Consider the following 23486-nt stretch of genomic DNA (forward strand, 5'->3'; position numbering starts at 1 on the left):
CGCATCAAAAAGCATCAACAAACCCATACGATAGTTTTTGTGTTTTATTTCTCTCCGTTATTTTTCCAAAATCGAACACCCAAATTTTTTGCTGTGAATGTGCGATTTGTATTGTCATTTATATTTCGTTTCTTCATCCAGTCAAAAAGAAAAAAAACCAAATAAATAAAGAGATTGTTTTCCACGAACAACATATAAATGTATGTCCATCCTGCAATATGCACATGTGTTATTTTTTTGGTTTCAATTCGTCAATCTTAATTTCGTTTCCATTTGCTAATCCAAAAATAAAAGCAATAAGCAGTTCAATGTTATCCATACCAAATAGAAAATGTACTAAGTATCCTCATGCTTTTTCATTTTTTGTTTTCGTTTCTCTAGTGTCCGTAAGATTGTTAACCACCTGATTTATGATTTTCCATTTTACGATTGGACCCAGTTTGACCATTGTTTGATTCGACATTTTATCGTTTCATTCATTCGAAATTGCAAGAACCAAATTCCAATTTTCAAAAATCAAATGAACAAAATGATACGTGCTTTCTGTTTTCATCTTGATTTTTCTTCCGTTCGGTTTTCCTTTTTTGTGTTTGAACAATGCGTAAAGATGAAGAGGAATTTATTGTTTGGATGCAAATAGAGTCATAAACACAACAAGAATATGTAACAGTTTGTATGAGAAGATCAGCAGCTAAAAAAAGAAGAAAAAAGATAGCAGATGTTGCATCATACGCCATGCAATGCTCAACAATTCGTTTGAACGAAAAATGTAAAAGAAAATTCGATTTGATTTCGAAAGCGGAAGAATTTCTTCCATTGAAAAGACGAAATTATTTTTTAATCGCGACACTGATAAAGTTACCGCTTGTAATTGATTTCGCTTGAAAGTGTAATTGATCCGGGCATGAAAGGCGTCTGTTTGCATCTGATATCTTGCGAAAAGAAGTTGTCCGGTGTGTATATCTGCGCTTTGTTTTTTCTCCCGTTCAAACATGAACAACACATCATCGTCATACATATATAAAAACCCGCCTGATTAAATGACATCCAGAATACGCCACGGTCGGTTACATGGCGAAGCGAATACAGATGCGTAAGCAACGTTTCATGGCAATACAGAAGATTGCCCAGGAGAAGAAACTGCAGGTGGATGGTGGCCAACAGCCATCGGCGATGATGAGTGCCGGACCGGATCACAGCCACAGCCATAGTAGTCATGGACACAGTCACAGTCATCAGCACGGACCGAAACAATCGGTGCAACAAACACTGCCAGGTATGAAATTTATGTGCTCAAAAATGGACTGAATAAAAAGGAATTCATTCATAAAATCAAATTGAATTATTCCGAATTGATTTGGCATTTTTTAATTGATTTTTTTTTTCTTTTTCTTCCTTTTACTTCGATTTTCTTTTCAACACACCAAAAAACAAACAAATTTACAGGCAATCGACCATCGGGTTTCGCCAATTTGCAGCAGAATGTTGGCTCGCGCGGCTGTTCGTTAGTTGGCCCACTGTTTCAAGAAGTTCGATTTAAGGTACATGATCCAAAAGCTCATTCGAAGGGCGGCACACTAGAAAATACAATTAATGGGGGTCGTGGGCGCTCAAACGCCGACAGCGGTCCTGATGAAGAATCGGGTGGTGATATGCGGCCACCGCCACCGCCACATTTAATTCATCCGGGCAAAGTGAGTATTTTCCGCTTTGAAATCGCTTTTAAAACAATGGACTGTCGCCTCTCATGATGAACATGATTTCATACCAAATGAACATTTCATACACACATTTCACATGGTGGAACACATGAAGAGAAATAGAAAGACGACAGCGAGAGAGAGAGAGAGAGACTTTGAATGAATGAATGAATGAACAGAAAAAAACCATTGGCATTTGCATGGAACAAACCAAAAATCAAAACAAAAAACACTCAGAGAGAGAGAGAGAGAGAGAGAGAGAGTAAGTGAAGAGATATGAATTTGGGTCGGAGAGGAAATTAGACCAATCTTTCATAGCGAATTGATCATAAATTCATGTGAACGAAGGCGGCTATCATGACTTTTATTCCATATTTACATAAAAACTACATTAAAATCGCTCTACTAACAATTAATGGTGATGGACTGCTTTTAACGCTTATCCACTCTCTCCGCACAATTTGTTTCCTCCTTCTTTTTTGCAGTTGCCGTTTATATTCTCAGCGATAATAATTTTTGGTTGTCGACTGTTGTTGTTTAAATAAAGCAAATAAACGAACGAACCAACGCAAAATGCCATTTTACATGAACTATAATCAAGATGGCTGCTAATATAGTATGATTATTATTAAAGCGCATGAATTGCTTTCGATAAAGTTTTCAAAGTTTTTGGCATTTTGACTCAACACACACATACACACATAAATACGGTTGGTTTTCGTTTAATGAAAATGACCACCGCGTTTCTCTTCCCCACACACACGTCATCATCAACTTTCTATGGCACAAATTACAGATGTTTTCTCTCTCTCTCTCTCTCTACCGCGTTCTGCGAATGTGTGTGTGTGTGTGTGTGTGTTTCGAAACGGAAATATGTGCCGAATATACTACATCACCACACAAAACTAAGTGAACTTTTATGTTTCATCGAACATGATTTGGCGGCAGCGCGCGCTCCAAATGACCAACCAAAGAGATTATATTCATTCATTCATGTGTTTCATTTTCATTTTCATTGGCAAGTAAATCACAAAATAGCATTTTCGTGGCAATTTATACTCTCTCATAAATCCGCTCACTCTCTATTTCGCCATTCTATTAGAGAAAGTTGGTCGTTGGGCCAAGCGCTGGAGAAAATTGGTGTGATTTCAGTGTGGCAATGTAATAAATTAAGACTACATGACGTATCAATGTCTTGCCACTCATTCTAGCACACAATTTCTCTCTCACACGCATTCACTCACTCACTCGCTCATTGCTCTCATTTACCCGTTCTCTTCGTTCTTCTCTTTGCGGCGGTCAATTTCGAAGCCACCTTGTTGTATACATCAACTGACTGCTTCTATAATTTAATTCATAAAACGCTAGTCTAATTTTCGTTCTTTTGCTCCCTGGCAAAATAATAATGCGCTCCTTTTCCGTCATTCTTTATCGCCAATTATGTGTGAACCAATTCTTTTTTTCGCTTTTCTGTTTCTGTGCAACACTCGCATAAACGGAAAACGGAACTGAATGAAGCAAAAGCAAAAAAATGGAATTTAGAAAATGCTGAGAGCGCAAAAATAATTCAAAAAACGAGTGAAAAAAAAATTGTTCAAATCTCGCTTCTATTTTATATGGAAAGCAAGGACAAAGTGAATTGTGCAAATTGCACACATGCATTATCCGTTCTGGGCGATTCATTCAACGTCAGTAAAATACTGCAGCAAAAGGAAAAATTGAATTTTTCCTTCGAAACACTGCAATTTTAATTTGCAACCTAAAAAGATATATGAGTGCTGCGGTGACGTTGTTGATATTCATTCTTCTAAGAATTCTATGGGCTCAATTCAAATTTGATTTTATTCAAAATTTTACCATTTGTTGATCGGCTAGCCATTCATTCGAGAAAAATGTTAGCAAAGCCTTAGATTTCGGAACGGATTAATTGAATATTCGATATGAAAATTTGCGCAATTTACTATCGTCCCGTGTAATCGCTAGATCAACTCAGTCAGTTTGTATTACTCTGGACACTACTACTACTGGGTATTCGCCGCGTAAAATATATATTATTTATCTAAATGACGAAAATAGACGGAAGGCAAAAACATCATTTAATCATTCACGGGATTTTGCCATTATTTTCGGTACAAGGAGATTTACACTAATAGACTAATAATCGGAAAAGGAACCAACGGTTTTTCCCCGTACTCAGGCATCTTTTTTCTGCTTAAGCGTAATGCCCACTGTATATATGCAAATAATGATAGCGTATTAGTCTCTGAATTGTAGAGAAAGAGAGGGAGAGAGAGAGAGAAACAACAACCACCGCCGCCGCCGCCGTATAGATAAAGCGCTGATCCCTTAAAAGCAACAATAACAAGATAATACCGTTAGCGCTAATCACTGCTCGCTCACTTCATCCCAACTCGACATTTTATCGTGTCCTCTGATTGTATTCATTTAATTTTTATTCGAATCTGCTCAATTGTTCTTTCCTTCTTCTTCTTCTTCTTCTTCTTCTCATTTTTTTCGCTCTGCTCTTTTTTCTCTCATTTTTATCTCTCAAAACAGGATATAAATAAATTATTGGGTATCACACCATCCGATATCGATAAATATTCGCGAATAGTATTTCCCGTTTGTTTTGTATGCTTCAATCTAATGTACTGGATTATCTACCTGCATGTGAGTGATGTGGTGGCCGATGATTTGGTTCTGTTGAAGGAGGATAAGTAAGCTGATGTGTGACAAGGACCACCAGCATCAACACGTCGCCGATGCCGATGCCGAAACAGAGACACAGAACAACCCAATGCCGTTGAAGCGACAAACAAACACGAAAAAAAACCAAAAAAAAAATAAACGCTTAAAAATATATATAAATAAATGATAAAAAAAATATGCGGTACCGTTGTTACCCGAGTTTTGCAATTATCATCGATAGCTAGTTTAGCGCCATTGCAAAATGTATTTCGAATCCACCATTGAGAGAGACAATGACAGAGCCAGCCACACAGCAACAGCAATAAATTTCAACACGTATTTGTATAGCAACCCAAAAACAAAAATAAAGAGTGAAGAACTAAAACCGAAAAAAAAAATTAAACGAAAAGGAGAACCAGCCCGCAGTGAATGAATAATCAGCTGATAATTAATCTAAACATATTCACTTGAACACATTCAAAACAAACAGACAAACAAAACGAGCGTTCATTCGTATTAACTATAATAAGGGAGAGGAAAAAATAATGAAAAAAATTCAATGCAAGAAAGAAAGAAATAAAATGAGAAAATCTATCAGTTAAAACTAAATTAAAGAAAAATATAAATAAAGACAAACACCTTCTCCACGTGTTTCGATGCATGCAATAGTAAAATAAATATATTAGATGAATTATCTTATAACCAGCAAAAGAGAGCAACAATATTAAGAACATTCGTATATCATATTCGTGTGCAGGTGTGCACACCGAACAAAAAACTGTTCCGTTTTCATTCTTTCTCCAGGTGTTGGGCAGAATTTGTTTTCGATTGGTTTCTTTTGCGCCCCTTCAAATCAAACAAAAGTGGACATCGATTTCGTTTCCATCAAAATATTTTCGGCCGTTCGAATGAATGAATCAGGCACAAGGACTATATATGTCGGGTTTCAATTCAACCGATTTCGGTGCTCGTTCTCACTCGTCCGGTTCGGCCAAAATGTTAGATTTCAATTCAATCACGGCAAATTGTTTGCCGCAATTTTTTATACCTGTTTTTCCCCTCCTGTGAAACAACACTTTTTCTCGCGCGCGCGCGCGTGTCAATCACACTCTGTTTTCTATTTCTATCATTTTTCCATAGCAATGCAAATTGCCGCACAGCAAATCGGCTAAGTGCACCTAAGTGAATACGGCACACGTGCCGTAGCAAATGCCCATCGGCATACACACATTTATACATGCATATTTCGTTCTATGTGTGCGAATTAGAGATAGAGAGAAAGGGAACAAAACTGAAATCTCTCACAGAGATAGGATGATGATAATGAAGCGAAATCATGTACAACTTTTTGCTATGGGTGTGTGTGTACTAAATATGTAATACATTTATATTAAGTGTTATTGTGCTTCAAGCCTATTTAAAAAAAAAAGAAAAAAAACCAACCCAAACCAAACCAAAAAAATGTATCTTATAAGTGAAATTGCGATATTCGTTTCATTTAAAAACGAACCACAGATTAAAACAAAAATCAATTAAGACAGAAGAAGAAGAATGACATTTACGTAATTTAAACGATGTTCATTTAGAACCAAACAAAAAAAAATAAGTAAATACCAGATGAGATACACGAAAAGAAAATTCCAGCTTCCAATGTGTTTGCCAAATTTTCCCTAATCGAACGAATATGACGACGATGACGACGACGACGACGATGACAAAGACAACATCCAGAAATCTTGAAACACAAAAACAAAGTACATAGCCATAAATTAATTTCTTCGTCTTTGATTAATTTTAGTGCAATTTATCGAGATAAACAAAGTAGAGTCTAACTCGTTTCGATTATGATTTAGAGATTGTAGCATAATCATACTTTCATTTCACACATAGTCGTCACGAGAAGACGTCTCACACTTCCCACTTCATCTTCTTCGACCGCACACACTAAAACACACATATTCATCCATATTTCGGTTGTGCATTCATTTCCGTTTCATCCCGTTGTGGTTTTCATATTGTTTTTTTTTTCCTTACGTTAAGTGTGTTTGTCTAGAAAATCGTTGTCACTCGAAATCTACACGATAATCAACAACTCAAATTTACTCTCACACCATATCGTTCATAAATTTTATACACAACAATTCACTGTCACCATTTCACTTTCTCTCTCCCTATGCTTCCTCATCAAGTTGAACAAGTTTTACGCACACACATACATACTCACATTTGTAGAGACATTTGCAAAATGCACCGCATTTCCGAAATAATTCAGATTTTTTTCATAGGCGAAAGCAAACCAAGCAAATTCGTAATATGAAAATTCAAACTACACACACGTAGACTTTTAAAATGGCATTCACAAGCATAAACCAATTCAACTAAATTCAATCGCAATGAATACATAAGTTGTTAACCAAACTATTTTGCGAAAGTTTTCCATTTTACGAGAGTTAGAGATGTAAAAAAACACACACCCACACACTCACATATGAAGTCAAAAATGGCAGAAAAGTACGCACTCTCACACGTATCTAGAGCACCATATAGAGAATCACCATGCATCATTTGTTCGATAGCACTAATTTTCTTGTTGTTCACCGAAATCAACACCACCACCACCTCCACAACAAAATTCAAATGAGAATTTTGATCGAGAAAAATAAACACCCAAATGCTTTTATTAATAAATTTAACGATAAATGAAGATGAACTGATGCATGACACACAATAATAATTCTTCGCCAATTTTGATGATCATCGTTCATTCCATTTCATTTCGATAATCAACAAGAGCAACAACAGCAAAAAGAAAACAAAACGAATGCTTCAAAAATGGCGATAAATCTGTACATAATTTATTTATTCGAAAAATTTACCTATCTCTATCACAACAAGAACAACAACAAAATCGGTTCTTTATTAGAGGCTGCATGCCGTACGCACACACACACACACACCCACACCCACGCTATACTTAAAGACGCTACACAAATGGAGAAAGAAGAAAAAAGAATTGTTTTTTATCGGTTGCGCGACTCCCCATGACGACTGATCTTCGCCCATCGACATCCACACACGCACATCTATTTACGAACGAAACGAAATGAAAAAATGTTGCAAACGCAGGATTAAATCCCAAAAGTGGTCGCTCAAGCATCGTGCGATGTCGATGTAGTGAAGTTCTCCATTTAAGGCAAATAGAACAGAACAAAAATGGACATCCGTTGGCAAACCGATTCAAAATTGCTTTCAAATTAGACAGCAAACGGAAGAGAAAAAAAAAAAACAAACGGAAGAATTTCAAATGGAATATCAGACTGATTGAGTAGGAAAAATGCCATGCGAACAAAAAAAAAAATGCACATGGAAAATTCTAAAGAAAATTGTTTGAAAGCAGAAATGCATCGAAATACACAGACACGCGCGCTGCACAAATAATACTCGATGCAGTGGAATGTGCAATTAAATCGAATTCATACGACCGACCTCCTCTCTCCCCATTACATGTGTATAGAAAAATATGGAAAACTACATAAATTGCACATATTTTTATTTGTACACGAAAGATTATTTCATTTCTAAAGCAAAAAAAACAACAACAACAATTCATCCCCGGTTGAGCATACATATAGCGATGAAGAAGACAAACCATAAACAAATCATTTAATTAAAATGAACGATAGAAAAATGTGTGAAAAATTTAGACGTATAACAAAGAAGAAGAAGAAAAAAAACGCTAAAACAAAGAGGAAAATGAAAGTAATTCACTGAACAGCCGACTTCGGATTATCGAATTTTTGATATTTTTATATTAGAAATACAAAACAAGACATACCACGTTGGTAAAAAAAAATAATATTGCAGATATTAGATATGAAAACTGTCCCGTTCTCGGTTGATCATATGATTTCGGTTCGTTTTTGTTTTTTGTTTTTTTTTTTTGTGATGTTCAGTATATTTAAACAAATAAAAAAAACTGATAATGTCTTGTTCCAAAACTCCCATCATTCCTACTTAGTGAATAAAAATTATTGAAAATTACACGAGAAATAAAAATAAATACACACAAATCACACACACACTTTAAACACTCTACAACCAAAAAAATTATATTTAATATTAAACAATTTTTTTTTTTGCATAATTATCGATTATGTAAGCCACTGACGAGTAGAAAGAAACTAAAAAAAATCATCACCATTATCGGCATAATGAAAAAATAAAACATAAAATGTGACAAAAAATGAATAGCATGATGCTAAGTAGTAAATTAAGTAAAAACTGAAGACATTGAAAAAAGAAAACAATTTAAGAATAAAATGAAGAAAAGAGAAATGAAAATAAAACCAACGCGCCGATTAAAATGATAGGAAACCTGTTTGTGTGAGAGTATTGAGTCGCTTTTTTCTGGAATCATCCACGCGATGTACAAATATTGATTAGAAAAGGGCGAACGAAATGAATTCCATTGGGATGCGGATATAATGAAGTGAATGCAAAATGAAAGAAGAGGAAAAAAGTGTACGCAAACTCTCTCACACAGACATAAAACACACATTTAAAAGGTAAAGCAAAAACACTAGGCATCCACGTTCCTTTGTTATATAAAAAGGACGAAATGCCTACAATTGAATTCTAAATATTTTAGAAAATAAATTTACTTATAATATTTAACATAGGATTATAAATATATACACTTATACATGCAACCAGCAACAGTGAAGTAATGAAAGACAAACAGATCGACCGGACCGACCGGATCGACCAGCCGACAGACAGAAACACGATGCAATGATAAAAATGAAATTATGATCTGGAATAAAAGAACAAACAAAAAGAAAACCACATTATTTGACGTGGGATGGAGTTGATAATGAAAAAATGACAAACATACAGCAACAAAAATAAAATTAATAAAAAAAATTAGTTTTGCGAAATTATAAAACAACAAAAAAAACCACACACACACACACACATAGTTTATACACGAACGAATAATAAACCAAAAAAATGACAGCTAGACATTACACACACATATGTTATTGAACAATAATTATAATAATTACTATCGAGTTGTCCAGAACATGATCGTGTGTAAAAAATTGAAGAAAAAACACAAAAAATGCTAAGGTTACAACAATTCTCTCCGCCTGCAACACCGAAAAAGATGAAAATCCATGTGAGTGAAAGTGCTAAAACCTCAGAACAAAAACAAAAACTCACACACACATTTACCATTGAAATCGAATAAAATTTCATTTTCCATCGAAAAAAAAAAACGCTTTAAGTGCAACCAGCCACAAAATTCAAATCGATCGACATTTAACGAACAATTCGGCACTCACTCATCAGAAGAGAGAAAAAAAAACGAAATTACAACACAAACACAATACACGGACTAGTTGTCTCATCTTTTTCTCACCTCTCTCACTGTCGAAACCCACAAACCAAAAAAAAAACTAGATGCGCTCACTATTTTGTAATTGACTACTTTTGTCAGCCACCCAATCAACCATTTTCCAATTAATTCATTTTGATCCCAATTCTCTTGTTCCATTGCTCACGCTGAACCACCACATGGACAGAATAAAGCACGAAAGCAAAATATACACATCCGTCTAACAAACCAATAACAACAACAAATTTGCTTTACCACAATCGTTTCAGCTGTCATATGACCAATTCTTTCTTCTCTGTTCCCTTCTTTTCGTTTGTTTGTTAATTTTGTACAATATCCGATCAAAATGCAATGAGCATCGATGCACACAAACCAATTTGAACGAAATAAAAGGAAAAAAAGCGAAGTTCTCACTTTGAAAACGCTCAATTAAACCAAATTTAATTTATTCGTTTCGGTTCAAGTCCTCTTCTGAATTGCATGCAAAAATTTTAATCCAACAAACCATCCTTCCCCAAAACATACATACACACTTAAACGAAGTGAAAGAACTGTTTTGCACCGTTTTGTGTTACCATTTTGTGAAAGCTCGTCATCACTACGGATGATATCGTTAAAATTCTCTCGAACTCATGAACTCTTCATTTCGTTTTTCTATCTCAAAAAGAAACCGAGAGAAAAATTTATCGTTGCCAATATCTAATTTGATGATCACATCATCAATTTCACACCATCGATATATTTAATGTTCGCCGACTAACATACAACCAATTTTAAAAAAACAACAACCACAACAAACACATTCTATTTATATCAATTCAGACGTAGAAAAGCCAATTTTTAATCCACGCACATACCACACTAGCACACATAACGGAATTTTCATTGCAATCATACCCGAAACATGTAGCCAACTAATTAACAAACAAAAAAACAAGCAACATACCGAACAATTTGCACTTGAAGCAAACAAAAAATCTAATAATAACAAACAAAAACAACGTTACAAACATTATTAGCAAACGTTAAGGATCACACATCAAGGACAAATTTCTATGCAATATATTGCCTTAAATGCTCAATTACTACATCAAAGAAGAGGAAAGTACATGAAGAAAGGACGTTACATTAAATAAAACACAATACATGCCGGCTGAATGAGCACGAACGATCATTTGAATGGAAATAACATACAAACAAAGGTCACAAATGCGACATGAAATCAAAGGAAGATAAAGAATACGACTTACTATCCGAAAAACGACGCAGCAGCAACGCATTCGGTTTAATACGCAAGATATTTTCTCAATTTTGTAATTTTTCACATAATATCAAATCGATCGACACACCGCGCACCTCTCATTCAAAAGAATAATTGAGATGTACTACACGCGGGAGAGCTTTAACTAGTGAGCCAAATGTCTGGCAATACACACACAACTTTGAAGGGAAGAAGAAAAACCCGAAACCAAAAGCAAAATGTCAAAAAAAATAAACAATGTTCCATATAATTTACTCAAATTTTCAACGAGAGAGCTACTTATTGACTCTGCAATTTTAGAATCGACAACGATTCAAATGCTTCATTTGCTTAATTTGGTCATCCGAACACTACGAGCAAATACTCCAATGAAAAATCCAAAACGCATCGCTTAGAGTAATTGTCAATTTTTTCTTTCCTTCCAAACTAATTTAAAGCGATGAAGAAGAGGAAAAATTGGCATCTTTCTATTGCCATATTTGGAAATGAAGCGTGGGGAGCATTTTAGACTTGGAACAATTCGATTTAATTTCATTTGTGGCATCTGTATTTTTTTCTTTCGAAGACACTGAATAATCCAAAAATGCACACGCATTTCCTTGTCCGCACACACAATACACAATACACATATTTCAATGAGTGCACTTTCTTTAACCTGTACATTTGATGGACATTTCCAAATGAAATCAACGCTATCTTGATTTAAATCTTTTAAACACTGGGAATCTCGTCGAATCTAATCGATCGTTTGACATTCGATTAAATTACAAAGTTGGTTTCAAGTGCATGCAAAAAATGAATGAAGTCAGTTAGTCCACCGCACTCAACGAGAGATGTGATTTCTTTCAATGTGATGTGCTTCGATTCATTTTTATACAGACAATCAAAATATTCCGTTAATTTTTCTTTAATGTTCATGATTTGCTCATAAAACTCACAATGCCGTTGATTTTCTCGTAGCCTAATGTCACTATGATAATGAATACAGAAATGTTTGCAATAAATTTAGGCTCCAAAACTATGAATAATGATGTGATGTGCGCTGATCGGTAAAATGCTCAAGCTGATTGTAGTGTGACTGACTGCCACTTGCTATTTTGTTTCAAAAATTCTTGTGATTTTGCACGAATTCTCTTTCCGTTTCATTCAAACCCACACACACACACACACACACACACATTTTTATCCATGAGTCGTTTTGTTTCATTTCCATTTGAATTCACTGTGGCGTTCAACTGTTTAAGAATAAAATTCAAACAGCCATAACATTATTTCGACATTTTCATTCGTAGAAAAAAAAGAAGTTTGAAAAAAAGGTCAAACGATTAAATATCATTTAGTCTCTAGTCCATGAATCATGGACCATGATGAATTTACGATTACATTTTTTTATATTATTTGCATTTTCTATGAAATGCGAACACACACATAGATATTCGATATCTATCACCAATCAATCAACACGGTGGAAATGTTTGAATGGAACGTCACCATTTTCATTTGTCAACTCTTTCACACCCACATCGTTTCATTTTCCTTAATTTTTTTTAACCGATTTTATAGCCTGAATTGAAAATAGGAAAAAAGGGTGATCAACTATGTTTGAGCTGACAAATTGGAATAAACAAAGCAAAAATCATAGGCAAATCAATTGTTGTTTTGTTTTTCGGTTCATTTCCAATAAAAATGTTCGAACAGATTTGAATGTCGGGTTTTTTTTTTCGTTTAAGATTTGAAATAAGACGATGAAAATGAATCAGGAACTCTGCAGAATCAATAAAAATAAAACAACACGTGTTACCAATTTCAACCAATACCAGACTATAAATATCAAAAAATAACAATTCATGTTTTATCTTGCACCTTTTTATTAGACGATGCGCATTACTCGAAGTCCATTACGAGTTGGTTTTTTTTGTCTTTCGTTCGTAAAATGTATATAATATATGTAGAAAAGAAATTATTCGATATTCAGTGCTAAATCAGATTCATATGCATATTGCACATCCTAACGTATATAATTCAATCGCGTCTCCCATGAATGATAAACCAAAAAAAAATTATTTAAGTGTAATTCGTTTCGGATAAGTATAGAGTTTTTTTTCTCATTTTTTTCTTTTGGTCCCGTGCACTGTCACAACATCTAGCAACACACAAACACACATTCCGAACACATTTAAACGTTGTTCGTTTTTAACTTGACCATAATCGACACAATTTGTACGTTTTCAATTTGTTAAGCACACCACAAACACACCGATTTCGTCGAGACGAATTTTCATTTTCATCAATATCTCATTGCGTTTTCCGTCTCATCAACACAAAACACAACACAATACATGTGTCAATTGATATAATGAACTTAACGGAGAAAAGCAAGGGAAAGACAAGAAAAGAAGAAATACTTGTTACCAAGAAGACGAAGATGACGTAAAACTAAATTAGAATTGAGCGAGATACATTTTTAAAAATGATAGACAATTAATGCTGTTATTATTGCAGCAGCTAAACATGTCCTGAACACGAACATATTGATTCGAATCCATATATATAAAAAACAAAATATATGCATAATGTGTAATCACAAAGTACGGAAATATCGTGAAAACTTATAGTTTCGGGTCGCGTTCACCATTGAAACTGAATAGAGTTGAACAATAATTACTGACCCAGTCACACACACAGAGAGAGAAACATCAACATCAGAACTATACATACTCTCTCTTACATGACCGCGCGAATGCATCGTCACAAAGGCGCGCACACTTCGAACGATCTTTGTGGCTATCTATTATTCTAAATTATCGACAAAAAATGGAGAATAGCATATACAAAAGAAAATTCCACAAAAAAAAAACAAACACGATGATGAAAAACCATGGACAAGTAAAATCAAAAAAATTGATTTTGTTTCATTGTTGACATATTCATATATTTTATATTACAAAGACTAAATAGATTACCAGTTGGCGCCTGGTTCAAGATTTGTTACCAGCCAGCCACGAATTTAAAAAAAAAAAATCTGTTGCATTCGTTCTAACGTTTATTACTTTATTCTATAGGTCGTTTAAAGCCATATGTCAATTTCTCTAACCTTAATCAAACCATCTCCCGCCATCTCACCCTTCACTCAATCACATTCACAAACTCACTCAAAACACATAGATAAACACACACACACACACACTTTATACGCTTTATTATGTTCGTTTCGTTTAAAAAATCTTGTACAAAAGAAAATTCAAAGAAATGAAAAACCAAACGAGAAAAATCGAGACAAGAAAAAAAAACCGACACGAACGAGAAGTGAGAACTTAAGAAACAAGTTTGATCCTTATTTCCAATCTTTTCATTCTCTTTCGCGGATTGTGCGTTTCAAAGCCGCTGAGATGATAAGAGAAGTTAAGCAAAAAAAATGTCGTCAAAACAACAGCAGATGAAAAAAAAAAAAGTTTACCATGATGATGAAATGGTAACACGCGTTTCCTACTATATACAAACAAACATTGATACTACCTAACATATAAACCAACAACAAAAAATCGCAAAATTTATTTAAACCAAAAAAAAAAAAATTTATAACGGTATCAAGCAACAAAATTCAAAAAATGACAACTTAAAAATCACAACAAGTTCATATATATTTAAAACCAAAAAAAAAATTATGTAGATCTATTCAAAGCAAAAGAGTAAAAATAAAATTGGAACTGTTCGATGGAAGGGAAGATGACAGCTGACCAGAGGTGGGCATAGCCGTAGCGAGTCAACGATCGATACGAATTTTATCGAACGCTTTGCAATAAAGAACATAAAGTTCATTTCGATAAGTGTTGGCACGCTGTGCTTTGCGGCTGTTCCCATTATGATCTTGCTGTTACAAAATACAAACGACAACAAACATAATGGATATATCAGCATTAATTCTAGGAAAAGAGTTAAGTGAAAATAGGAAATTAACAAACAAAAAAACATTACAGCAAAATAGACAACAAAAAGAGAAAGAAAAAAAAAACACGTAGAGATCAGCGATCGATTGCCATGATGTTGAAATTAAAAATTTATGAACATATTGAATAAAAAACACACAGACACAAATTTTTACTCAAAATAAACGGTTTTTTGCAGCTGGATCTAACAACAAATATTCATGTGTGCGCGTGATTCTTTCGAATGATGAGAACATTTATATAGAAACCTTTAACATAAAAACACACACACACACACACACTCTACTCAAAGACCGAAACAAAAAATGGAACAAAAAAGCGATTTAAAAAAAAATAGTTAAGTAAGTTCTCAAATCTTAAGCCGAATTAAACAAACAAGTGAACAAATTCATTGAATTGAATATTACATTCCTAAATGCAATATAGTCGCATTGTAACGGATATCAGCAACGAACGATGACACGGAAAATGCGACGAATTTGTTACTTTCATTATTTGCACGTTGAACAAATACAAAAAAAAAATACATTTTTATGCGAAGGAAAGACTTTAAATCCTACTATGGCCTTCATAACGAACACAAAAAAATACATTGAAAGAATTAGAAGAAGAAAAAGTGAAATGATGTTGAATATCATCCTTTCTGATCATGAAAATAGTAAACAATACAGCGGCACCTGGGGACAAAGTGCAACGTGTCATACTTTCAACGTTTGAATTACACAAACGCACTTACACAGACGCATACTTGTTACAGCAAACTATGTGCATGATTCTCTATTTCTCCAACCAGTCGCCAGGTGCCGCTTTATTGTTCTTGTTTGACGTTTCCTATCTATTTGTACAGACGATCAGAGAGGCTGGAATGGAAAAACGAAGGTAGAGAACATTTTTACCGCGCGCGCGCATATCTGCGAATTACGATCGCATCGTTTGCGACATTTAAACCAAGTTTCAAATTGAACAAGAAAGAAAAAAAACATAAACATAAAACATGGTTGACGATTTTAAAGTTTCTTCTTTTGTTTCATCATATCCCAACACTTCCTCCCGTGGAGCCACTTACTTATCTTGTCTTAACCCACCATCTTCAGTGTGTGTTTATAAACGTCCGTATATTTCATTTCGTGCGGCCAATATGCTAAATGACTCAATACGACGGGGCAATTCCATCATCTCCATTTCCACCCAGGTGAATGGCACGCTCATGTAAATATGTCATTTTCCTTCTAACGCAACATATGGCGATTTTTCACCGATTTTTCACACCACACTAGCACCTCCATTAACCACCACTTTCGCATCTCGCGGATTCGCAATTCACAATATATTCAATCGATAAACCTCCCTCTCCCCCCCTCTCAACGTAACAACACATTCCCCGGTGCAAATCGAAAAATGCGCCTTTGACCAAGACCAAACACAACCAAAACCACAAAAAATGAATATATAAATTCGTATGTTTCTCTTCATTCATGCACCTTTATTTCATTCTAGTTTCCGTTTTCGTTCTTACACACCATCACCTCCCACTATCCAATGAATTTCCTTTTTCAATTACGAGTGCAAACAACAACAACAATTACACATTTAAAACATAGATACACACATGCAGATCAACAAAATTATAGCGCATACTGAATCTACTACATCTAAGTTAAAGACACAGCAAAACAAGAAAAAAACAAATACAGCAGCCCGTTGCAAGTGTGCCACCGTGTTTCGAATATATATATAGGTATATATATATTTATATATTGTTGACGATGCGATGTTTGCAATGCAAAATGTCCCGAAACCAAAACGGAGAGAAAAAGAAACGAATTGTTGTGGATTTGTGTTCGCACAAAGTGGCCGAAACAATCACCATCGGTTTGGAACATAACACGATTTCTTTTTCCATATTTCAATTCAATTGTCATCATTCACCAATTTCGATCATCATCGTATTTGGCCCGTTGGAAACGCAGACGCACTTGAAACGTGCTGAATCATTTAATATTAAACAAAAACCAAACCAACAAAAAAAAGAAAAGAAGAATAAAAAAAAACCAACTACAACAATGACGGATAAAACAAAACAACAACACGAAATAATAAAATAATGTTTAATTCAAATTTAGTTTTTCTATTTACAACACATGTATAAAAAAAATATATGATATTGTTTTATTGAACGTTATTTACCACCCAAAAAAAACTACCATTTTTGCACATGAAATTTAAATTAAGCAAAAGGCATGTGTATATACTAAATAAAAAAAAAATATGAAAGAAAAGGAAAAGGGAAGAGTAGTAGAAAAAAAAACACAAAAAACAAGAAGTATATATATGAAATTAATGTTATTTTATAATAATTATATGAAAGAAAGGAAGAAAAAAAATATTAGATTTAATTACTTTAGAGACAGATAGATGAAAATAATGAAATGAGAAATGATTAAGTAAAACAAAACAAAAAAAAAAACCTAGAGAGAAAAAAATCAAGTGAATAACAAAAAAATAAACAACTGAGAGAAAATTCAAAATCAGAAATGAAAGAAAATTATTAATTTGTTTAACATGAAATAAAATATATTGTATGTATAAGATGAAAAAATTGAATGCTGCGCCTTTTATTCAGATTTATTTTTTCTGTTTAAATTTGATTGAGTTGGATTTTTTATGCTTTGATTTGGTCTGCCAATTGAGGCAGAAGTATGGTACGACAGAAAACACATAACAGAAAAAAAACACATAAACGAAAAATCAACGTCGACAGTGCAGGAGAGTAACGTCAAATTCTTTGGCGAAAGAACGATGATTTTTCAAATTGGAATCCATGGATTTATTATAACTGCGTTAAAAATTAAGAAAAATCGTCTCACTGTAAGTATCTGCTATCTACTTAGGTCTATTCTACTGAATTCCAAGTTGAAATTTTCTATAGAATCGGTATATCCGAATGTGGAGAAATGAAAAAAAAAAATCTGGTTTGCAACCCACAAATCGGTGGTGCACATCGGATCAGTTTTTCAAAATTGCTCAGTTGTTCGTGCCCATTGAAAATCAATTCAAGCCATCATACTGAGCAAATGCAATATGCAGTTGGTATCAGAAGAAGAAATTATGTTAAGCAAATGGTTGTCATGCATGCACGGGCACACATATACACATACAGATAGGTTCGCCATCACGAACAAAGAGAGTGTTAGAAAGAAAGAAGAAGAGCATATTCATTGAGAATATATAGCGTACACTTGAATTGCGTCGATTGGGTGTTTCGGTTGGTGTGAAAGAGACGACTCTAGTATGTGTGATGTACGTTATACGCCGTCGCAATGAGTAATCACAACGTTATGAGAAATACCACTGAAAGTGCTGATCTGTCAAAATAAAGGAGAGAAAAGAGGAACGAGCAATCGCACATCAAGTCTCATTTCTTTTTATTATTGAATAGCTCAGCGAATAAATAGCTTGAAGTGAAGTGAACCACTTTCAGCAAAGTTTCTTTTTTCGTCAATAGACACACACACACACACACACACACACAATATTTTATATTATTTTGGTTGCAGTGAATTAAGGCAATGGCAGCTATTGAACCATTAACATTGGCTAAAGGTGAGTAAAATAAAATCCAATGAGCTGAACATCAAAGAAAATTTCATTGAAAAAATAAATGGGCAAAACTTTCTCTCACAACAAATCGAAGGGAAATGAAAACACACACTGAAACTGGGTGTTGTTAGAGTGAGTTTTTTTTTTCTCTGCTAGATTTTATTCAGTTAGGAGGTCAGGGTAATCATACCGCTTGATTCGTTTTATAAACATCATCCGCACATTGCAGCAATTGTGTTTCACATTGTTTTCAATGCAAGCATTTCTTCTTTTTTCTGCAGATGTTCAACGATGCATTGAAATTTTGGATAAATTACAAAACAGCGGCGAAGTTCCAGCTACGAAATTGGCTGCGCTACAGAAAGTGTTACAAAGTGACTTTTTGAATGCTGTACGTGAGGTATACGAGCATGTTTATGAAACGGTTGACATTCAAGGTTCACAAGATGTTCGAGCGTCAGCCACGGCCAAAGCAACTGTTGCTGCATTTGCTGCAAGCGAAGGCCATGCACATCCTCGTGTCGTTGAGCTACCAAAAACCGACGAAGGACTTGGCTTCAATGTGATGGGTGGCAAAGAGCAAAATTCACCCATTTACATTTCACGCATCATCCCTGGTGGCGTTGCCGATCGGCATGGTGGCTTGAAGCGTGGCGATCAATTGCTCTCGGTTAATGGAGTTGTAAGTTCTATTGGCTTCGTATTCTCTTCAGTTTTGATTGGATACTACACTCAAGTGCACCGAGACGAGCGTAGCATAAACTAATTCCACATTCATTGCTTTTCAGTCCGTCGACGGTGAGAATCACGAAAAAGCTGTGGAGCTGTTGAAACAAGCCGTTGGCTCTGTTAAACTTGTTGTGCGCTATACACCGAAAGTGCTTGAAGAAATGGAGCTTCGATTCGATAAGCAACGTGCGGCCCGAAGACGTCCATATCAATAAATATTCATGAAAAAGAGAGAGCATTTAATCATTATATAGCGAAAATTACTAATTATTATGGAACATTCGCCCGATACATTTTCATTTGTTTGGTCATTGTTAGAGTATTTTCATGGGAGAGGCACACGTTCATCCACTGTCATAATGTTTTCGTTCTATTTTGTCTCATGCAAACAAACAAAAAAAAACAACAACAATTTCTCGTTTCATTCGAAAGCAATACAAAGATTCACTTATATAGAGGGAACGCCAACAGTGTTCAAAACTGGCCGCCAACAACAACAACAAACACACAAATCGTATCTTATGTCCCAGTTCATTCTTCCTCTCATTTATTTGATAAATTAAATTGTATTTTTTATTTTTAAATTAGACAAAATAAATATATATATTATATGTTGTTTGTGAAACCATATGCCCTTGATTCGATAGGCTCAGAAAATTTACCCAGAAAAAAATTCTCTGGTGGAAAATCTAATTGTTTCTATTACTATAGAAAAAACAAATTATGTCAACATCGATTTGGTATAAAACAAGAACAAAATAAAGCATCATTTATTGATGCTGTTAATTCGATTGATTCAAGCAAAACCATCAAGTTTTTTTTATATGATTTTATTCATTAATTTTTCGTTAAAATTTAGCATTAAATAAAACAATTGTTTATTCTTTTATTTTTTCTCCACTTCTGTTGCTGTTTCGTTAGATTTTTGCGAAATTTGTAGCGCTTCATGGACGTCGTCGTGTACATCAGCCGAACTGAGTATGCGAAGATTTGGCATGACTTCTTCGAGCAGTGAACAGGCCAATTGGAATTCAATCGATCGATTCACCGTGTCCAATACAATGGCCTTTAATGAACGCAACTTTGGTACAGCGTATAGTGCATTTGCTGTTATGCTAGTGCCAGACACATCGAGAATTTCAATTTTATCGAATTGATTGCCACACAATCGATCCATGCACCAATCATCGAAATACTTGACATTTCGCAACGAAAAATATTTCAAATGATGTAACCGTCGAACGTTCTCCAATCCTTCGTACATCAAATCCATGTTGTCACATTTGATGGCATCGATCAGGTACTCTGGATCATATTGACGCGGCAAATCATACTCATCGTACTTATTCTTTATTATCCATTTATTCGATCGGGTGAATCTATCGGAATGAAAGTAGGGAATAACTCATTAGAATCACATTTGATGAAGAAATTAGCTCAATTTTAACAAAATTCAAACCACTCCCGTAGATCAGATTGTTACCTGACTTGACCGCCACGAGCGACAAGAAAATGTGCCGCGGCCAAATCATTGCCCAAGATTCGATGACGATCGTTAAGAAATCGTTGATCCTGTGCCATCATTTCGTATTTTTTGAATTCAAGCGTTCGCAAAATGGAACTTTTATCCAATGGCCGTTGAATAACTTCGAAAAAATGTCGTGTACGTTCCGGTGCCAAAAGTCGTAAGCCTTCCGTTATAATGCTCGTTCTTTCTGGAAATGGTTTACGCCATTGCAGCTTTTGTTTCGATTTTTCGATGCGTTGTTCGAGATCGGACAGTGGATTTGGTTCGGTTTCGGAGAAAAATCGCGGCTCTTCTTTAGTGTTCAGTTGAAAAAACTTGCGTTTCTCTTTGTCAAACCATCCGGACACAGATCGCATTGAGATGTAATGCTGTTGGCACAGTAGCCGTTGCTTCACTAATTTATTTACGTTCATTTTTCCGACAACACGTTTGAAACGGATTTAGACTAAACAACGTTAATTGATGCTGCTAAATTCGTGGTTGCATCAGAACTTTCGAACAACAACATTTGCATCGAAACACATTTATCCCGAGCACTGTTTTGACATTCAACCGAATCGATGATAAGTGTCAGTTTGATGACATAACCTTTCATTACATCGCAGTTTGACTTTTGCGAATCGAATTTGTTTTTGTTGTGTTGGTTCATTTCGGTGAGATACGGGACATATTTTGCAGCTTAAAAATAGAAAATTGAAGTTTTTTTTTTCTGCAAATGAAAAATGCCTCCACCGATTCCAATGAGCGAGGCCGATCCATGTTGGAAAGTGTGTAAATTCATTGAGTTATTTCATTTAAAATAATTAATTATTGGTAAACAAGGAACTTACAAAAATTGATTGTTGTTGTTTACATTTTCATTGCACACAGGAAAGACAACTGATGTACAAATGTTTGGATGAGAATAACTACGACAAAGACAAATGTGAGGCATACGTAAAAAATGGAAAATACTGCAAGAAATTCTGGGTAAATTTTCCTTCGAAGAGTTTCCATTCACGTTTCAGTGTTCGTTGTCCATTTTGCTGATGATTGAAACGTCTGTACTAACAAAACCAAAATTAATTTTTATTGCAGTCGGCTATCGCTGATGACCGTAAGCAGAAAATGATTTTCCCATCGATGCCCATTGGCGAAGAGCGTGAAAAAATCCGAGAGGAATGTATGAAGAATTACAAAAAGCCAACCATTCACATAAAATCGCAATAGCAGACTTAGTTACGAAATTGTTTCCTTCCTTCTTTCTGTAGAACAATGTTGTATTGAATTTTGAATGAATGTTTCAATACCGAAACGGAATATTCTCTTTTTTGATTGTTTTTATTTATTTCGATTAAATACAAATATTGGAAAGAGGATTTTAAATTTTATTTTTTTGTTTCTTCTCTTAAACTTTTTCAAGATTTGTGTAATTCCATTTAGATTTGTTTTTAATGTGACTGTTTGTGATTTCAATGAAATCCGGTTTGACACATTGAATCTGGCTACAAACGAGATGGAGCGAAAATCGAATTGATTTGTAGATGTTATGGGTGCATGTGGTTTCGATTATTGAGTTTAACAATCTGCGAGTTGGGGAGGGGAATTTGTGTGTTTTAAACTGTATTCAACTTAGTTTTTGCCATCGTCATCACTGCTAGCGCCGTCTTTATCGTCTTGTTCGTTGCCATTTTCTCCATCATTATATGTCATTCCTTCTTCATTTTCATCCTCTTCATCGCCGTCAACTTCCGCATTTTCGGCTTCGGCACGTTCCATTCGGCGTGCCAAATCGGCTTCATCCGTAGCCGTTACAACTTTAGGCTGTACATGGAAAAGAAAAGAAAAACAGTCGAATTAGAGAAAAAGGTGACCATCGTGTCAATGTGATTGAAGAATGTATGTCGCTTACCGCCATGTTCACCGTAAAGACACCACCAAGCTTTGTGATCGTTTCTTGGATTCGTTCGATGGCATTTTCCAGCGCTTTCAATCCGTCGGCTTTTTCAGGCGTTGACGTAGTCATTACTAATCAAATGAAAGGATTTTGTTAGACAATTTACTAACTCGGAAATGAGGGGAGGATGAAAAAGACCATATAATGGGGGGAACAAAACATGTACCATATAATGGAGGAGCAATGAGATTGATTTTAATCGGTAGTTCTTCGGTGGAGGTTTCCAATCCAGCGCGCAATGCTTCTTTCACCGCATCAATTCCTTCGTATTCATAACAGGCACATTCGATGTCGGCCCGAATTTTAACTGCTTGTGACGTCAATTTTCGTCGAATGTTGTTCAATAGCACTTCACGGGTTTTCTCCTCCAAGCCGCATTCGTCTAAAATGGATGGATCAACCACCGCTTGCTTGAACACATCGTATGCGGCCGCTTTGCTTTTGTATTTCTCTTCGAAATGCCAGGCCGTTTTTTGATACAACTCCTCCAATTGGTCGTCTGTTTCGAATTTCAGAATGTCGGCCACGTGACGCAATATTGAATTGACCGCTTTCGCTTTGGCAAAACGTTCTGTACACTTTTCTACATCTTCAGCAGACACTCGACGTTTCGACAAATCGATATAGCCTAAGCAATTGAAGGGAAATAGAAAGAGAGAGAGAGAGAGAGAGAGAGAGAGAGAGAGAGAGAGAGAGAGA

At 35.1% G+C, this 23486-nt stretch overlaps 5 protein-coding genes across 11 annotated transcripts in view; 3 read left to right on the plus strand and 2 right to left on the minus strand.

Moving 5' to 3' along the window:
* LOC129577290 (gamma-aminobutyric acid receptor subunit beta) overlaps window positions 1-13908 on the plus strand; it is a 96991-nt gene extending 83083 nt beyond the window's left edge. For all 6 annotated transcript variants that reach the window (XM_055464069.1, XM_055464063.1, XM_055464070.1 and 3 more), the window contains exons 10-12: window positions 1052-1276; window positions 1447-1694; window positions 4257-13908. In XM_055464069.1, the coding sequence (XP_055320044.1) occupies window positions 1052-1276; window positions 1447-1694; window positions 4257-4421 (638 nt within the window). In that variant the 3' untranslated portion in view covers window positions 4422-13908. The remainder of the gene's footprint in view (window positions 1-1051; window positions 1277-1446; window positions 1695-4256) is intronic.
* A 4375-nt stretch (window positions 13909-18283) lies between these two features.
* LOC129577293 (protein lin-7 homolog C) lies at window positions 18284-20129 on the plus strand. Its single transcript, XM_055464073.1, has 3 exons — window positions 18284-18597; window positions 18876-19276; window positions 19383-20129. The coding sequence occupies exons 1-3, from the start codon at window positions 18564-18566 to the stop codon at window positions 19536-19538; spliced, it is 591 nt and encodes a 196-aa protein (XP_055320048.1). The 5' UTR covers window positions 18284-18563; the 3' UTR covers window positions 19539-20129.
* Window positions 20130-20164: 35 nt separating this feature from the next.
* LOC129577292 (distal membrane-arm assembly complex protein 2) lies at window positions 20165-21405 on the minus strand. Its single transcript, XM_055464072.1, has 2 exons — window positions 20807-21405; window positions 20165-20702 (listed from the first exon to the last, which is right to left on the minus strand). The coding sequence occupies exons 1-2, from the start codon at window positions 21262-21264 to the stop codon at window positions 20210-20212; spliced, it is 951 nt and encodes a 316-aa protein (XP_055320047.1). The 5' UTR covers window positions 21265-21405; the 3' UTR covers window positions 20165-20209.
* Window positions 21406-21441: 36 nt separating this feature from the next.
* LOC129577294 (coiled-coil-helix-coiled-coil-helix domain-containing protein 7) lies at window positions 21442-22216 on the plus strand. 2 transcript variants are annotated; one of them, XM_055464074.1, is made up of 3 exons: window positions 21442-21618; window positions 21722-21859; window positions 21929-22216. In XM_055464074.1, the coding sequence occupies exons 1-3, from the start codon at window positions 21574-21576 to the stop codon at window positions 22058-22060; spliced, it is 315 nt and encodes a 104-aa protein (XP_055320049.1). In that variant the 5' UTR covers window positions 21442-21573; the 3' UTR covers window positions 22061-22216. The 2 variants fall into 2 exon arrangements, with proteins under 2 accessions (XP_055320049.1, XP_055320050.1); XM_055464075.1 differs by having other exon boundaries at window positions 21446-21618; window positions 21722-21820.
* The window catches only part of LOC129577291 (eukaryotic translation initiation factor 2 subunit 1), a 4336-nt gene continuing 3047 nt past the window's right edge, over window positions 22198-23486 (minus strand). The window contains exons 4-6 of the mRNA XM_055464071.1: window positions 22954-23415; window positions 22743-22858; window positions 22198-22654 (exon numbers count right to left, since the gene is read on the minus strand). Of these exons, the coding sequence (XP_055320046.1) occupies window positions 22463-22654; window positions 22743-22858; window positions 22954-23415 (770 nt within the window). The 3' untranslated portion in view covers window positions 22198-22462. The remainder of the gene's footprint in view (window positions 22655-22742; window positions 22859-22953; window positions 23416-23486) is intronic.

Source organism: Sitodiplosis mosellana, unplaced genomic scaffold (assembly GCF_009176505.1).
Source record: "Sitodiplosis mosellana isolate CC-2019 unplaced genomic scaffold, AAFC_SMos_1.0 Smas_scaffold_6197, whole genome shotgun sequence".
Lineage (NCBI taxonomy): Eukaryota > Metazoa > Arthropoda > Insecta > Diptera > Cecidomyiidae > Sitodiplosis > Sitodiplosis mosellana.

What these genes read in the sequence shown, in the direction of transcription:
- LOC129577293 (XM_055464073.1), top strand. Translation starts at nt 18,564, where the DNA reads ATGGCAGCTATTGAACCATTAACATTGGCTAAAG. An exon ending in ACCATTAACATTGGCTAAAG is followed by an intron (nt 18,598 to 18,875) that starts GTGAGTAAAATA and finishes TTTTTTCTGCAG; the next exon opens with ATGTTCAACGATGCATTGAA. An exon ending in TGCTCTCGGTTAATGGAGTT is followed by an intron (nt 19,277 to 19,382) that starts GTAAGTTCTATT and finishes ATTGCTTTTCAG; the next exon opens with TCCGTCGACGGTGAGAATCA.
- LOC129577292 (XM_055464072.1), bottom strand. Translation starts at nt 21,264, where the DNA reads ATGAACGTAAATAAATTAGTGAAGCAACGGCTACTGTGCCAACAGCAT. An exon ending in GCTCGTGGCGGTCAAGTCAG is followed by an intron (nt 20,703 to 20,806) that starts GTAACAATCTGA and finishes TCATTCCGATAG; the next exon opens with ATTCACCCGATCGAATAAAT.
- LOC129577294 (XM_055464074.1), top strand. Translation starts at nt 21,574, where the DNA reads ATGCCTCCACCGATTCCAATGAGCGAGGCCGATCCATGTTGGAAA. An exon ending in AGGCCGATCCATGTTGGAAA is followed by an intron (nt 21,619 to 21,721) that starts GTGTGTAAATTC and finishes CATTGCACACAG; the next exon opens with GAAAGACAACTGATGTACAA. An exon ending in GTTTCCATTCACGTTTCAGT is followed by an intron (nt 21,860 to 21,928) that starts GTTCGTTGTCCA and finishes TTTTTATTGCAG; the next exon opens with TCGGCTATCGCTGATGACCG.